Below are 16,144 nucleotides of genomic sequence, written 5' to 3' on the forward strand. Positions count from 1 at the left end.
GGGGGCCTGGCGAGGGGCACCCTGCTCGGGGAAGGACTGCAGCTGGGGGCCCTGGGGCTGGGAGGGGCCTGAGACTCAGGAGGAACTAGGGCCCTGGTGGGGGCTTGGATAGGAGCGGAGTCCTGTGGGGACAGGCGCGCAGACAGGAGCCTGGCTAGACGTGAGCACTGACTTGGTGAGGACAGACTGTGGGCAGAGGGCTCTGTGGGCAGAGGGCTTGGGGAGGCCCAGGCACCCACCTGGCCTGGGACTAGATGGGTAGGGGCAAGGGCTGAGACGCAGAGAGAGCCCAGATGGAGCAGGAAACTCACCGGGCAGAGAGGAGGGGAAGGGTCCTGGGAACCGGGGCGGGGCGAGACAGGGGGAAGCACAGAAGGGGGAAGGGGCTGTCCCCGGAAAGACAGGTGGGACGGCTCAGCGAGGGGCCGGGGGCTCAGCCAGAGGGAGGACACAGGGAGCGGGTGGGATCCGGGAGACGCAGGCAGGTGGCGCGGGCGCCGGGGCTGGGCGCTGCGGGAGAGCCCATCCCTGCCCAGCTCTGCCCACCCGCAAGGGTCGCCACTTCCGGCCGGCGCCCGCAGCGCCCACCCCACCGGCGGGAGGAGGCGGGGAGGTGGCTGCGCCCGCCGCCGCCGCCGCCGTGAGTCAGGTTTGGGCTGCAGCCGGCGGCCGGCCCTGGCGCTGCGGAGGGCGCGCAGGCAGCGGAGGAGCGGCGCTGCCAGCCCGCGCCCCTCCCCGCGCCGCCCCGCGCGCTCCCCGCGCCGAGGTCGGGCCGCCGGGACGCGGAGCGGCGGGACAGCCAGCCACCGGCGGGACGGCGAAAGGACGCGCGCAGCGAGCGCAGGGTCGGGCCCGGCCGCCGAGGAGTCGCCAGTAGGTGAGCGCGCGTCTTCCCGCGGCTGCGGCAAACCTGGGCCGGGCTGGGGGCCAGGGGGCGGGCGCCGCGGGGCCCCGGCTGCCGGACCCCCGGGGCGGCGCGGGGCGAGGGCGCGTGGTCTGAGACGGCTCGTTTTGCAGAGTGTCGCTGTGCGATTGCTCCTGGCGACCGGCGAGTGCGCGCGCTTGGGGTCCCAGAGCTGCTCCGGGCCGGGTCGGGGGGCAGGGGCGATGCGCGCGAGTTCGGAGCCCCCGCGGGCGGCGGGTTCATTCTTCCGCGACTGTGTCGGGGCCTGTGGCGCGGTGTGTGTGAGGGTCACAGTGCGGGCTTGTTTACCTGGAGGCCTCTCTGGGCGCACGGGGTGTGCTGGTGTCTGGAGAGCCGGGCGGTGATGCTGGCGTTTGTGTCCCAAGCGTCAGCTTGTGCCAGCGTGCAGGTGCCGGGCAGAGCTCCGCTCCGCCTGCCGAGCCTGGCAGAGGCCGTGTCATTGTGGGCGTGCGTGCCCTGTGTGGGCGCCGTGTCTGGGGTGCTGCTTGCGTTGTTTACTGAGAGAGCCTGTCGGTCGGGTGCTGGGGGAGTGTGGGAGTGTTGCTGTTGTGTGTCAGCGGGTGAAGTGTTGGGAAGCCCCTGCTGTCCCTGCCAAGGCTGCTCGGAGGGCTTTGGCATGGGGCGGGGGACGGTGGGGGAGGCAGGTGGTGGCCGGCAACTGGCTGCCCCTGCGGGATTTCCGTGTCCCTGGAGCTGTTTATGAGACTGCAAGGGGGAGGCTGTAGGGGCCAAGGTGGGCCCATAGGGTGATCAGGACCCGGCTTATTCTTCGTCTCCCCCTCCCTGCAGGCCCAGGGCCCCGCCCAGTGCCCAGCCCTGCTGGGAGCCCCGGCCAGCACCACGGACGGCACCCAGGAAGCCCGAGTCCCCCTGGACGGGGCCTTCTGGATCCCGAGGCCCCCGGCAGGTTCGCCCAAGGGCTGCTTCGCCTGCGTGTCCAAGCCCCCAGCTCTGCAGGCTCCGGCGGCCCCGGCCCCGGAGCCCTCGGCCTCACCCCCCATGGCGCCCACCCTGTTCCCCATGGAGTCCAAGAGCAGCAAGACAGACAGCGTGCGGGCTGCCGGTGCCCCCCCGGCCTGCAAGCACCTGGCGGAGAAGAAGACCATGACGAACCCCACGACCGTCATCGAGGTCTACCCAGACACCACGGAGGTGAATGACTACTACCTCTGGTCCATCTTCAACTTCGTCTACCTCAACTTTTGCTGCCTGGGCTTCATCGCCCTGGCCTACTCCCTCAAGGTGAGCCAGGAGGATGGAGGAGGGGCTGGGGGTCTGGAAAGCTGAGCAGTGGTGCTGGCCCCTCCTCCCTCACAAAGAAGCCCGTGGGTGCAGCAGGTATAGCAGAGAGGCTGGGGGACCTAGGGAGACGCAGAGGTCGGCCAGCTAGCTCAGGACAGCAGAAGGCCTGCCCATCGCATCCTGAGCTGGGGAACCTTCCAGGGCGTCCTGGCAGGCTCAGCGTCCTCGGGGCCAGGGTCTCTGCACGGCCAATTTGGCCTCTGGGGTTGGGACCTCAGTGTCCTGTCCCCTGTGTAGAGACCTGGGAATTAGGCCTGGGCGCAGCTGCCCCTGGGCATTAGGATGGAGCCAGCGTGGAGGTGAAGAGAGCTTGGAATCCTTCCCCTGTTGATAGGAGGAGGGCTGACGTCACTGCTGGAGACCTTGTCCCAGCCCCGCACAGGGAGCCTGACGCCAGGCAGGCACTCAGGGGGGCTGTGACAGACAGACGGGGCGCTGCCCCCACCACTGCTCTGCCCCTCTCACATGCTTTCCAGTGACCCATCCTGGGGGGATGGGGCGGGGAGGCCGGGGCAGGGAGGCCTGAGTGTGTCCCATGCAGCCTGACCCCGCACCCTCGGTGTGCACGGCTCTCAGAAGGCCTTCCCTCGCTGCTGTGATGGGAGCTGCCGGAGCGGAGCAGACAGGATACCCCCATCCCCTGCTCCCCACCCTCGAGGGCGCAGCGGAGAAAAATGGACCGAAATGGGGGAAGGGAGCTGTGGTTGACTCACACTTGGGGTCCGGAGATCCCTGCGGGTGCGTCAAGACCCAAGAGCCTGGGGCTGCTGGAGCCCAACCCGCGGAGGGGCAGAGGGAGACCCGGGCCTCCCTGTCTCCTCCCGCTTCCCCAAGGGCTGGGCTCTCATCTCGCCAGGTCATCCCTTTTCCTGGGCCCAGATTTGAGCGTCCGGGCGCATTTCACTGATTGCAGCTGCCCGAGGCAGGGGTGGGGAGCGGGAACACGGGGGAGGGCAGGCTAGAGGCAGAGGAGGGGCTGGCACCCGGGGGGACGGAGGCTGGGACAGCTCTGCTTGCTGCTCTGAGCATGGAGCACCCCCCACCCGTCCCTGTCCCAGCGTCACACGGCCTGGCCACCTGGCCTTCCCGCCTCCTGACTCATCCTCAGGGCCTCCATCCCCCCGCTGCTCATGCGTTCATCTCCAGGCTAGTGTACCCAGCCCTGGGCTCCATCGGACAGGAACTGTGTCCAGTGAGTGTGCATGCGTGTGGGCACGTGTGAGTGTGCACGAGGGCATGAGTGTGTGTGCAAGAGTGTGTGCGTGCATATAGGTGTGAGCATGTATGTGTGTGCTTGAGATGTGCAGGCGTGAGAATGCACGTGTATCTGTGTGAGGGTGTGAGTGTGCATGTGTGTGTAACTGTGTGTACTGTGTGTGTGTGTGCATATAGGTATCAGCGAGCATGTGCGAGTAATTGTATGTGTGGATGTGTGAGTGTATGAGTGTGTCTATGCGCGTGTGTACAACTGTGTGTGCATGAGTGTGCATGTGTGCTTTAGAGGCAGCAAAAGGAAGGGGGTCCCAGGGAGGCCGGGGGAAGCCCCCCAGCCTCAGCTCTGCCTCCGGGGCCCTCCTGCCAGTCCCGCCAGCAGCCCGTGGACCTGGGCGTGGCTGTGAGGCTCCTGTGGGTGCCGGCGGGCCCCGGGCAGGCCCATCTGCCGTGGGTTGTAGGTAGGTCACAGGTTTCTGAACTGAGTGCAAGGCTCTGCGCTGGGGTGGGGGGTGGGAGATGGTGCTTCTAAGAGGCAGAAGGAGCCCCACTGTGCCTCCAGCCGGGCGCTCCCCCACATCCTCCCTGTGGGCTCTCGGAGCAGAGAGGCGTGGGACTTACTGGGGAGCGGCATGGGCAGCCAGCAAGGCAAGCTGCCTCTGTCCCCGGCAGAGGGACAGGCGGGCCTGCTGGCCCGGGCTCCCGCACCCGGGAGTTCGGCCATCTGTCTGTCCGGCTGCACGTCTCCTGGCCTGCTGCTCCGGACATTGTTTGCAGCCAGTCGCGGGCACTTGCAAGGGCACCTCACGGCCTTGGGGTCAGGAGGCCTTGGCTGGACTCTTGGACTCCCTGGATCCCTCCGAGCGCTGACCTGCGTCACTGAACCCATCCCCTCCTCCACTCGCAGAGCACGGCCGAACAAAACGGCATTCCCGGGAGCGCCAGGGGCAGGATGGCCTGCCGTGTCCCCACAGCCCCCCTCGGGCGCAGCCAGGTCCGTCTGGGCAGGCGTGGCCACAGATGGGAGCCTGGGGCCGCGGCCTGTGCTGTGGGGGTGGGTGGCCCAGACAGGGCTCACGACGACCGCCAGCCCCCCTTCTCGGTTGGGAGGAGTCCAGCCCCTCCTGCTGGTGCTCCAGGCCCCGCACGGCCCGCTCTCACCTTCGCTTCCTCCTATTCTCTTTTCTCCCACCCATTTGCTCACCCCACGCCCTCCTCCAGCCTCCCATTCACTCCTCCGTCCACGCTGTGTAGCACTTTCTTCAGCCCCTCCCCCACCCGCCACCCACCTGGTGCGTCCATCAGGGCTCTGTCTGTGGCCCACACACCTTCATGGATGCGTGTCATCTCTTTCCTCCTGCCCCGTCTTTCCTTGACACCTTCATCTACCGGCTTCCCTGAATCTGTGTATTGATTCATCTGCCCGTGCTCCAAGTCTCGCGCCTGACGTCTTCTTCCACCCTGTCCCTCCCTGACTCTCGTGTAGCCGCCATAGCCATTCATTAACCTCTTCTAGTCAGTCACCCGGTCATCAGTTCATTCAGACACTTCAGCACCCTGTCACTCTCCACCCATTGATCCCACGAGTAATAAATAATTGTCTCGTTCCTAGTAAGTGACGAGCAACACGTGATCCCTGTCTAGAAGAGCTTACATCCTGGCCAGCAGTCAGACAATAATAAAACTTACACTTACGTGAGTCAGGTGGTAATGTCAGCTATGAACAATAAATGAAGCATCGTCAAGGATATACGAGGTGCTATTTTATATACAGTGGGCAAGGAAGGCCTCTTTGATGAGATTATATTTTAGTCTAAACCTGAATGAATTCATGCAGTAGCCATAAATGCATCTGGGAAAGCATATTCCAGGAAAATGGACTGGGTATTACAAAAGCCCCGAGGCAAAGCCAGGTTCAGGGCCCAGCGTAGCTGGCGTGGGGGTGAGTCTTGGAGCTGGTCCAGAGATGGGGTGTACTGGGCCAGACCACGTGCATTGTGTCTGCCCCAGTAGGGTTTTGTTTTGAGTGAAATCTTGGATGAATTTTAAACAAAGAGTCAATATTATGTGGCTTGTATTTTAAAAGATTGCCCTTGTTACTGGGGGAGATAGCCCATAAGGGCTTAAGGAGTTGCGGAGCTGGGGACCAGATCAAAGGCTATTGCCTCAGTCAAGTCTTGGTTCAGAAGGTGGGAGCAGAGAGTGGAAGCAGATCCCGTATTTTAAAGGAAAAGTCAGTAGACTATCCTGGTGGGTTGGGCATGAGGTGAGGGAAAAGAGAGAAGAGCCTAAGACTGCTGTTGTTGAGTTGCTCAGTCATGTCCAACTCTCTGCGACCCCACGGACTGTAGCCCACGAGGCTCCCCTGTCCATGGGGTTTCCCAGGCAAGAATACTGGAGTGGGGTGCCATTTCCTTCTCCAGGGGATCTTCCCCACCCAGGGATGGAACCTGCGTCTCCTGCATTGCAAGCAGATTCCTTACCTCTGAGCCGCCCAGGAGCTCAAAGGACATTCATCTGATCTGTTGAGAGAACGGAGGTGCCATTCGCACCTGAGGAAGGAGGCCGTAGAAGGAACAGGTTTGCAAGGAAAAGACCCTTGCTCACCTTGTCCACCCACCAACGCATGCACTCATGTTTCCACCCTTTCAACTCTTTGCCCGTCCATTTTCTCTCTATAAATTCATATATTCATCTTCCTTCCTTCCAGAGTTTCTCTTCCACGCTGCCAACCATCCGTAGATTCACTCATTCACTTACTTACTAAATTCATGTTCCTTCTGTCTTTTCTTTCTTCCTTTCCTCCCGCTGTTTATCCACCAACCTCATCCATCAGTCTTACTCTTTCCATCCACCCAGCTCGCCATCTAATCTTTTTTCTTCCCTGGGTTCATCTGTTTCCCCCCCTTACTCATTAATAGCAATAATAGTAGTAACAAAAAGCCAGCAAATACCAATAAGCACCAAACAGCCCAGTTATTTATTGAGCTTTTATATTCTAGGCACTGTTCTAAGCATGTCTCATTATTTAATTAAATGTAATATTTTATTTAAAGGTAGCAAAACCCTATTGGAGAAGGCAATGGCACCCCATTCCAGTACTCTTGCCTGGAAAATCCCATGGACGGAGGAGCCTGGTAGGCTGCAGTCCATGGGGTCACTAAGAGTCGGACACGACTAAGTGACTTCACTTTCACTTTTCACTTCCATGCCTTGGAGAAGGAAATGGCAACCCACTCCAGTGTTCTTGCTTGGAGAATCCCAGAGATGGGGGAACCTGGTGGGCTGCCGTCTCAGGGGTCGCACAGAGTTGGACACGACTGAAGCGACTTAGCAGCAGCAGCAAAACCCTATGAGACTGGTGCAGCTAACTGCAGATGAGGAAACAGGGGCAGAGGCACCAGGTAAATTCCTCGGGGTCGCCATCAGGTTCGTTTCCTGGACCTTTGACTCGTTACACTCTTCTTTCTATAGTCATCGCCATTTTTCTTTTTTTTTAATTAATTTATTTTTTATTGAAGGATAATTGATTTACAGACTTCTGTTGTTTTCTGTCAACCCTCACCATGAATCAGCCATAGGTACACATACATCCCCTCCCTCTTGAACCTCCCTCCCGTCTCCCTCCCATCGCATCCCTCTACCTAGAGGCCATCAGTACATTTCTGTCTCTTCCTTTCATTTATTCACGCTTCCTGTTCAATCACCTCTAAATTAAGTTGCTCATTCATCCGTTTGTGTATTCGCCTTCCCTGTCTTCCCTCTACTTCTTTCTCCCAATTGCTTACCATGTCCATCCAGGTAGTCCGCTCTGGAGCTGGCGTCAGCTCGTCTGTCCACCTGTCCACCCATCTTCCCTCCCTTCCCGTCACACACACTCTGTCACCCCAGTAACATACACGCTCATCAGAGAGCGTGTATATTACCATCCATTTATCCGCCTGCTCATGCTCCCATTTTTCTCATTTCCTTGCTTCAGTTGACTTACCCAGTTACCCATCCATCAGTCTGTTCACTCGCCAAAGGGCCTTCCTTCTCTTTCCCTTATCCAGCCACCATCGTCCAGCGACCTCTCTGCCCTCTGCTACGCATCCGTTTATCCACTCCGCTCCTCCATGTTTATTCCTCCTCCTTCAGCCCATTGCACCCACTTCCATCCTTCCTTCCTCTTTGCCTTTCTTCTGCTCTGTTTTTTTTTTTTTTTTTTTTTTTGAGGGGGCGGCTACTCTGGGTCTTCATTGCAGCACACGGGCTTCTCTAGTTGCAGCACAGGCTTAGCTGCCCCTCGGCACGTGGGATCTTAATTCCCCAACCAGGGATCGAACCCATGTTCCCTGCGTTGGAAGGCAGATTCTTAACCTCTGGACCACCAGGGAAGCCCTGTTTCTTCTGCTTTTCTCGCCCGCTCATCTCAGCCTCCCCTCCTCACTGCCTCTTGCTTCCTGATCTCCTAACGGGGTGCTCCCAGGCATGGTCCTTGGTCCTCCTCTTCCCGTCGTCGGCGCTCAGTCCCTTGGTGCTCTCGTCCAGTCTCAGAGCTTTAAGTAGCATCTTCATGTTGATGCTCCTCCAATTTGTATGTCTGCCCTAGACCTTACCCCTAAACTAGGCTCTACAAAACCTACCTGCTCAAAATACCTAGCTGTATGTCTAGAAGACATTTCTAGCTTCACGTCAAAAGTCAAACTACTGAATCGCTCACAAGCGTCCTCCTCCTGGAGTGCCCTACAACCCCCTTATTTCAGTAGATCAAAAAGCCTTGCAATCATCTCAAATTCCTTTCTTTTTTATCACACTGCACATCTGATCCCAGTAAATACTGTCAGCTGTGTCTTCAAAATAGACCCAGAAAACGGTCAGTTCTTACCACCTTCATGTCTACTGACCTGACACGACCCACCCTGCCCACTCACCTGGGCTGTTAAGGGAGCCTCTTTTCTGCTTTTCTCCAGCCTCTGCCCCTGCAGTATGTTCTACACACAGCATCCAGAATTATCAGAGTAAAAAACTCCAGAGCCTGCCTGTTTTCTGCTAAAAAGTGCCTATGAAGCCCCACACAAATTGCTCCTTGACAGTCTCCTCTCTGATTTTAAGCCCCCCTCCCCTCTCCTCTGGGTTCTGCCCTCCTCACACTGGCCTCTGGTTATTCCTCTGGTAGAACTCAGCACATCTACACCTGGGAGCTTTGTATTTAGACACCTGTTTTCCTGCAGGTGAGCGTATGACCATCTCTCCACGCTCTCCTGGGCTTTACCCAAACATCCCTGCTCCCTGGGTTCTTTCCTGAGTGTCCACAGGAAGTCCATCCACCCCTACACACTCCCACCCTCCTGCGCATCTATGTCTCCCTGTGTTAGCTTGCCATCCCTCCTCCACCCTCCAGGCAGCCAGACATCAGTGCCATCTATCTGCCTAACCCAGGCCCTGCCTTTTGTCCATATACCCACTCATCCATCTATCCACCCAACCATCCTTCCATCTATTCACCTATCTATCCACCCACCCACACATCCATCTATCCACCCATCTCCCCATCCACCCATCCCCCCACCCACCCACCCATCCATCCATCCATTCACCCATCCACCCATCCATCCATCCACCCATCCATCCATCCACCCATCCATCCATCCACCCATCCTTCCATCCATCCACCCATCCACCCATCCATTCACCCATCCATCCATGTATCCACCCATCCATCCATCCATCTATCCATCCGCCCACCCACCCACCCATCCATCTATCCATGCACCCACCCATCCATCCATCCATCCATCCACCCACCCATCCACCAATCTGCTGATGCAAAGACTCTCTTCCTGCCTCTCCTGTCTCTCTCCTTGCTCCCTTTCTTCCTCCTCCCAGGCTCTGCTTGCAGTATGCTCAGACCTGCACCTCTCTGGGCTCTGTGGAAGGAGAAGGTGGGAGGGAAGGGGACTCCTAAGACCTGGCCTGGATGAGGCCAGGGGCGCCTCCCCAGGGACGCTCCTTCCCAGCCCGAGGATCTTGGGAGTAGGCCCACCGCTGTCTGTGGCTCCCTGGGACTTATTGGACTGCAGGCCGCTCCTCTCACTTGGGCGTGCGTGTGGCTGTGCTGGGTCTTTGCTGCATCAGGCGGGCTTTCTAGCTCCAGCGTGGGGGCTTCGCTTGCAGTGCATGGGCTGAGTTGCCCCATGGCAAGTGGTCTTAGTTTCATGACCGAGATCTAACCACATCCCCTGCATTGGAAGGCAGCTTCTCAACCCCTGGCCCACCAGGGAGGCCCCCGTTCACTTTAATATCCCGTCTCGAGGCCCCGGGGGCTGCCCCTTGTCCACAGCGTGTGTCCTCAGGGAGCCCCAGTTAACTGTAAGTGAGGCGGAACCAGTCAAGTCAGCACACACTTGTGACGCCCCCTCACCCAGTCACAGACTCTCTGAGGCCAGCTTCCTCTTCCGTCTATTTTCCCAGAGCTGGTGGCGTAGAGTCGACCCGTGACACTGAACACGCTTAAGGTGTACGCGATGACCTGACACGTGTGCGTCGCGTGGAGTGGTTTCTACAGCAGGGTTAGTTAGCACTCCATCACTTCTCATAATTACCTGTTTTTAATTTTTTTGGTAGTAAGAACACTGAATTTTTACCCTCTTAGCAACTTTCAAGTACGTAAAACAGCATCAACAACCCGTGTTATTATAAATAGTTCTATGTCTTTAATATTTATTTTATTTATGTGTTTATTTGGCTGTGCTGGGTCTTCGTTGCAGCGTGTGAATGCAGCAGGATGTGGGATCTCGCTCCCTGACCAGGGATCCAGCCCGGGCCTCTGCATTGGGAGTGTAGAGTCCTAGCCGCTGGGCCACCAGGGAAGTCCCCTAAGTGTTTTAGATTTACCTAAAAGTTACCAGAAAGGAGATACAAGAACCCCTGCATGCCCTTCACCCAGACCCCCAGCAGTTAATAGTTCACCACATCCAGTGTCTCTTCTGCGTGTGTGCTCACTCACCCAGTCACGTCCGACTCCTTGTGACCCCAAGGACCGTAGCCCTCCAGGGGTTCAGCCCTCCTCTGTTCGTGGGGTTCTCCAGGCAAGGATACTAGAGCAGATGCCACACCTTCCTCCAGGGGGTCTTTCTGACCCAGGGATTAAGCCACGTCTCTTGATGTCTCCTGCATTGGCAGGCAGATTCTTTACCACTGATGCCACCTGTTAAATACAGGTTATTTGTCTCATAAACTGAGAGTAAGTTTCAGATCTGATGCCCCTAAGCCTCCCCCGCCCCGCCCCCAAAGTCCAGCGCACGTTTCCACCCAGAAAGGACATCCTTGGGCAGTAGCCCCGTGTGGTGGTCAGGAATCGGGAACTGACCCAGGCTCAGGGCTACCCTCTCCTGGGCCCTCTGCCTCAGGCCCTCCCGCCTGGCCTGTGTGTCCACTCTCAGCCCTGACTGCTGGTCTTACTGCTCCTGGCTTCAGGTCCGGGACAAGAAGCTCCTCAACGACCTGAACGGGGCGGTGGAGGACGCCAAGACGGCACGGCTGTTCAACATCACGAGCTCCGCGCTGGCCGCCTCCTGCATCATCCTGGTCTTCATCTTCCTGCGGTACCCGCTCACCGACTACTGAGGCCCCAGTGGGCACGCCAGCGGGACACGCGGCCCTGAGACATGGCCAGAGCAGAGCCGGGCGTCCGCCCTGGGCACCCCCTGACCCCAAAGCTGTGAGCCAGGCAGTGGGGCCATCGGAAGCTTCGTCTGTCAAGGGGGCAGCGAGCTTCGTGCTGCCCCGGCCTCTCTGCCTCTTGGCCCCCTGCCCGTTTCTGGGGGCCCCTGGGTTTCTGCCTGTGCTGCTGCACCCCGGCTTTGAGTGGCTGCCCCCTCTCCCTGCCTGTGCCCCCACCCGGGCTCCCGAGGCCCCTCAGACCTGACACCCTGCAAGAAGGGCCCGTATGGGGCCTCCCAGGGTGGGGCGGGGGCCTGCCAGCATCTGGGGGCTCACTCCCCCCACGACCCCACCTCCTCCAAGCTGTGACCCTGCTCGGAGCTCTTGTATCTGTGAACCTCCAATAAAATACTCGAAAATACTCGCCCAGCTATGGCCCCGTCTCCTAGCCACCCCCCACCCCCGCCCCCAGGCAGGTGGGATTCGGAGGCTTCGGGAACCCCATTCAGGCACTGCCTGGGGGTCCTGAGTGCCACACCCAGCTGACTTTTCCAGGGATCGTCCACCCTGTAACCCTGGGGGTCTTCTGCCTGCTCTGCAGGATGGGACTGAGGGGGCTTTTGGTGGCTGCCTCCTTGGAGAGGAGGGAAAGGGGCAGGCACAGCTGCCCTCCTGGCAGAGAGTGAGAACTGGCAAAGCCCAACAGCAGGAGGGAGCACCGGGGCAGTGACTGCCGCGCCCAGTCCCTCTCGGGCACCGGGAGCCGCATGCGAGGCCTCCAGGCGAGCCTGGCACACGCAGGGCTCTGAGGTGGCGCTGAGGGTCAGGGCTGGCTTGGCTGGACGTAGGCTGTGGCCAGAAGTGGGCACTTGGGAGTGCGGGCAGTGGGCTGAGGGGGGGCACTGGGAGGGTCTCGGGGGGCGAGGGGGAGAGTTTGGGGACCGGCTGGAGGCGGGCCGGGGGGAGCCAGGAAGGGCGCCTGTGTCTCCAGCATGGATGGTGGGGCTGGCGGGGCAGCTGAGCGTTGAGACTGGGAGACTGAGGAAGGGGACAGTTTGAGACAAGCCCCCCCGGGGGGCGGGGAGGACAGCTCCTGAAGGGGCCTGAAGCCCCCTGGGACTTGGGGCCTTGAGGGAGGAAGGAGCCAGGAAGGGGTGGGGTTGCTGGGAGGGGCGCTATGGAGGAGGGGGGTGGTCACCCCTCCCAGAACCGGGCGGTGGACAGAGGGGAGAGGGCTGGGGAGGGGGCATGCAGAGGGCCAGGTCCGGCGCCTGGGGGGTGGGAGGGGGACAGACAGAGGGGGCGGGGCGGGCAGCGAGGGCCGTGTCCAGATAGACCGCGTCCCTCACCAGGGCAATGCTTGGAGGCATGTGGGTGCAGGCCTGGGAGTGCGGGCTTCCCTTCGGGCCTCGCTCGGAGAAGAGACCCCCCTCCATGGTGCCTGCTGGGGAAGTGGGTCATCGGGACGGCCGCTGGTCTCCGGGGAGGTGTACGCCCGGCTGGCTTTGGTGGTTGATGGTCCGGGGTACCAAGCATGGCTCAGCTGTGCTTCGCTGCCCAGGGGTGGGAGGGGAAGACCAGGTGGCGGGCCAGGAGGGGCGTCCACGCGGTGGGAGTTGGAGTGGGATGCGGCTGGTGTTCGGTTGGGAGGAGGCAGCGGGCCCGGAGGCTAGAATCCCACGGGTCCTCGTTCAGGGGAAAAGGGAGTCAAGGTGGGGCGCAGGGCTCATGGGAGTAGCGGTTTGGAGTGCTATGACCCCTCGGCCTGGAGAAGCGCTTCCCAGGTGGGAGTATAAAGGACCTGGGTGCTGGCTGCACCCCCAGGACATGGCCCAGGGCTCAGAGTGGAGACCAGGCCTGAGTCTGGAAGCTTCAGGTCAAGGGGGTGAGACCTGGGTGGACAGAGGCAGAGATGGGTGAGCGAGCTGGACTATAGCTGTGAAGGAGAACAGGAGCACTGGGGGGCAGGGAAGGGGAGGGGACGCAGGGACATGGAAGTGTTGACCCCTGACCCCAGGGGGCGGTGCGGAAGGGCAGGCTGGAAGGGAGCGGCCAGCCTTCAGGAGGTCTCCACGGAGGGCCAGAGCCAGGGGTGCGGTTGGCGGTGGGCTGGGGGACACAGCATCTGGGTGCCTGGCCGGCCCTGAAGGTCAGTTGCAGGCGCTCTCAACACTTCCTGGGTGAGGCCCAAGAGGATGCCCACCGCAGCCCAGGGTCCTGGGAGGAGTCATGATGGGGGGGCTGCGGCCGTGGGAGAGAGGCCTCGCGTGCGCTGTGGGTCACAGGTCAGCCTGGACTCGCCCTGGTGCCCCAGGGCTCTGTCCTGCCCGGCGAGGGTGGGGAAAGTGCAGGGGAAGTGCTTCCTTGGCTCACTGTCCTCACGCCTTGGGTGCCGGTGGATGACTGCCCACCGGGGACAGGTCCCGGGAGAAGGGCATCGTGTTTAGGCCGCCGCGGCCAGCTTCTCCCTGGGCCGTGCGCGCCCAGGGCAGGCCTCGGGCTCCTGTCTCCTCACAGCCAGCAGAGGCGCCCTCGGCTCCCGGGAGCTCGTGTCCGGTCCTGGGCAGCAGGGAGCAGGCAGGCAGCCCAGAGGTGCCAGCCTTGCCCCTCGGGCTCAGGGGAGGGTGGAGCCCAGGCAGGGACCACGCAGGTCAGGCAGACCCCCACCCGCACAGGCGGCGGGCGGCACAGGCTCCACCTCGGTCTCTGGCTTCCAGGTCTGTGTCTTTGCTCTTCCTCAAGGGCTGGGTTCTTCCTCGACCTTCCAGCCCACTGCCCTACCCCCTGCACTACTCCTTCCCCGTCTCTGATTTCCGCAGTGCCTGGCACGCGTGAGCCATTTGCTGTAAGCACTCAAGAATTACATGTGAACGAACTGCCCTGGCTCACTCTCTTCCTGCCCCTCCTGGATGCGGCCCCCAGACTCCTGCAGCTTTGGGAGCATCAGGTGACTTTCCTCCCCCTCCCCTCCCCTCCCCCTTGTACTGCCCTGGGCCACTGCTCTCACAACCCCCAGCCTGCAGTCTCCCTTTTGAAAGGATCAGGACCAAGTAGCCGAATGGGGAGCAGATCTGAAGGGCGAGTCTGGCTGTGTGCCTGCATTTGAGTGTATGTGTGCACTTTGCATGTGTGTGTGCACACCTGCCTGCAGGCGCGTGTGTGTTGGGGTGGAGGGGCCTCGAGGCCAGGCTTGGCCTCTCTTGCCGTGACCACAGCCCTTCAGAGTCCTGCAGGGCCCCCCTGCACTTCCAAGCCCACAGTCCACTCCAGCTTGACTCTGCAGACACTGGAAACCCACAGAATATTCTTCCTGAATCGCGTGCTCTCAGCTCCCCACAGGTGTGCAGAGCTCCTGTTGCCACCCAAGGACTTGCCCCCCTACAGAATAGCAAAGACAGTTGAGACGGGGTGACCGGGGCTGGGGGGCAAGTCCCAGACCGCTGCAAACCCCAGGCTCACGAGACTCGCTCCTCTGCGCCTGATCTGAGGACTGGAGGACAGGGGGTCAGGTATGGGGGGCTCTTCTGAGCCACACCCCTGCCTCTCAATTCCACCTGCCGGGGCTGGGACCCCAAGGGAAGTCTCGGGACTGGTTTCCAGGACAGAAAGACGTCACCTGGGAGAACAGCCAGGCGGCTCGGGGAAGGAGGTGGAGCCGATCAGGCCGCAAATTCAAGACCGTCAGAGCCCAAACACGGGTAGAGCTCGCACAGCACAGGCGGGCTGGTGAGTCAGTAAAACAGGAAGCGAAATTATAACCAACACCACAGAAATACAAGGCATCACGAGAGACCGCTATAAGGAGCTCTGTTTCGATAAACCTGGAGGAAATGGACACATTCTTAGAAAGGTGCGACCTGTCAGGACTGAACCAGGAAGAAAGAGAAGATATGAACCACAGTTACAAGTGCCGAATGGAATCCGTGATGTAAAAACTGCGGCTGGGACTCTGCTCCCAGGGCAGGTTCGATCCCCGGTCAGGGAACTGGACCCCACATGCCTCAGTGAAGGTGGAGGATCTCTCATGCCGCAAAAAGACCCAGCACAGCCAGATTATACATATTTATACATATTTATATGCCCAAAAAACAGAAAGTCCAGGACCAGAAGGAAATGGCCACCCACTCCAGTACTCTTGTCTGTAAAATCCCATGGACAGAGGAGCCTGGTGGGCTGCAGTCCGTGGGGTCGCAAAGAGTTGGACACGACTGAGGGACTGAGCACACAGATGGCTTCACAGTCAAATTCTTTCAAACATTTAGAGAGGAGATAACACCCGTCCTTCTGAAACTACTCCAAAAAATTGCAAAGGAACCAACACTCCCAAACTTATTCTATGAGGTCACTATCACCCTGATACCAAAATCAGACAAAGAGATCACACACAAAAAAGAGAAAATTACAGGCCAGTATCACTCATGAACATATATACAAAAAAAAAAAAAAACCTCAACAAAATATAAGCAAAAAATCCTCAACAAAAATATAAGCAGACAGAAGGCAACAATATGTGAAAAGGATTACACCCCAGGATCAAGCAGGATTTACCCCGAGGATGCCAGGAGTTTTCAACATCTTCACATCAGTCAGCGTGCTGTGCCACACTGGGCCTCCCTGGTAGGTCAGTTGGCAAAGACTCCACCTGCAATGCAGGACACCCTGATTCGATTTCTGGGTCAGAAATATCCGCTGGAGAAGGGATAGGCTACCCACTCCATATTCTTGAGTGGAGAATTCCCATGGATCCTCAAATCAATGTGATGATATACCACATTAACAAAATGAAGAATAAAGATCATATGATCACCTCAGTAGATGCAGGAAAGACTTTTAACAAAATTCAATACCCATTTATGATATATACATTTTTTAAAAAACATCTCCACAGAGTGCATATAGAGGGACCATAGCTCAACATAATAAAGGTCGCATATGACAAGAGCACAGCTAACGTCATGTCTGTGGTGAAAAGCTGAAAGCTTTCCCTTAAGATCAGGAACAAGGCAAGTATGCCTGTTCTTACCACTTTTACTCAACATAGCATTGAAAGTCTTAGACACA

At 59.1% G+C, this 16,144-nt stretch overlaps 1 protein-coding gene across 1 annotated transcript; it reads left to right on the forward strand.

Annotated features, from left to right (window-relative positions):
• Positions 1 to 1,541: 1,541 nt before the first annotated feature.
• On the forward strand, positions 1,542 to 11,504 carry IFITM10 (interferon induced transmembrane protein 10). The gene is made up of 3 exons (XM_059883158.1): positions 1,542 to 1,569; positions 1,680 to 2,167; positions 10,898 to 11,504. The coding sequence occupies exons 1-3, from the start codon at positions 1,542 to 1,544 to the stop codon at positions 11,045 to 11,047; spliced, it is 666 nt and encodes a 221-aa protein (XP_059739141.1). The 3' UTR covers positions 11,048 to 11,504.
• Positions 11,505 to 16,144: the final 4,640 nt, after the last annotated feature.

The sequence above is a fragment of the Bos taurus genome, chromosome 29 (genome assembly GCF_002263795.3).
Source record: "Bos taurus isolate L1 Dominette 01449 registration number 42190680 breed Hereford chromosome 29, ARS-UCD2.0, whole genome shotgun sequence".
Taxonomy (NCBI): domain Eukaryota; kingdom Metazoa; phylum Chordata; class Mammalia; order Artiodactyla; family Bovidae; genus Bos; species Bos taurus.

Bases quoted from the DNA above. Each gene is read 5' to 3' on its own strand.
- IFITM10 (XM_059883158.1), top strand. From the start codon at position 1,542: ATGGGGCGGGGGACGGTGGGGGAGGCAG. The intron at 1,570-1,679 runs GTGGTGGCCGGC...TAGGGTGATCAG, and splicing joins GGGGACGGTGGGGGAGGCAG to GACCCGGCTTATTCTTCGTC. The intron at 2,168-10,897 runs GTGAGCCAGGAG...TCCTGGCTTCAG, and splicing joins CCCTGGCCTACTCCCTCAAG to GTCCGGGACAAGAAGCTCCT.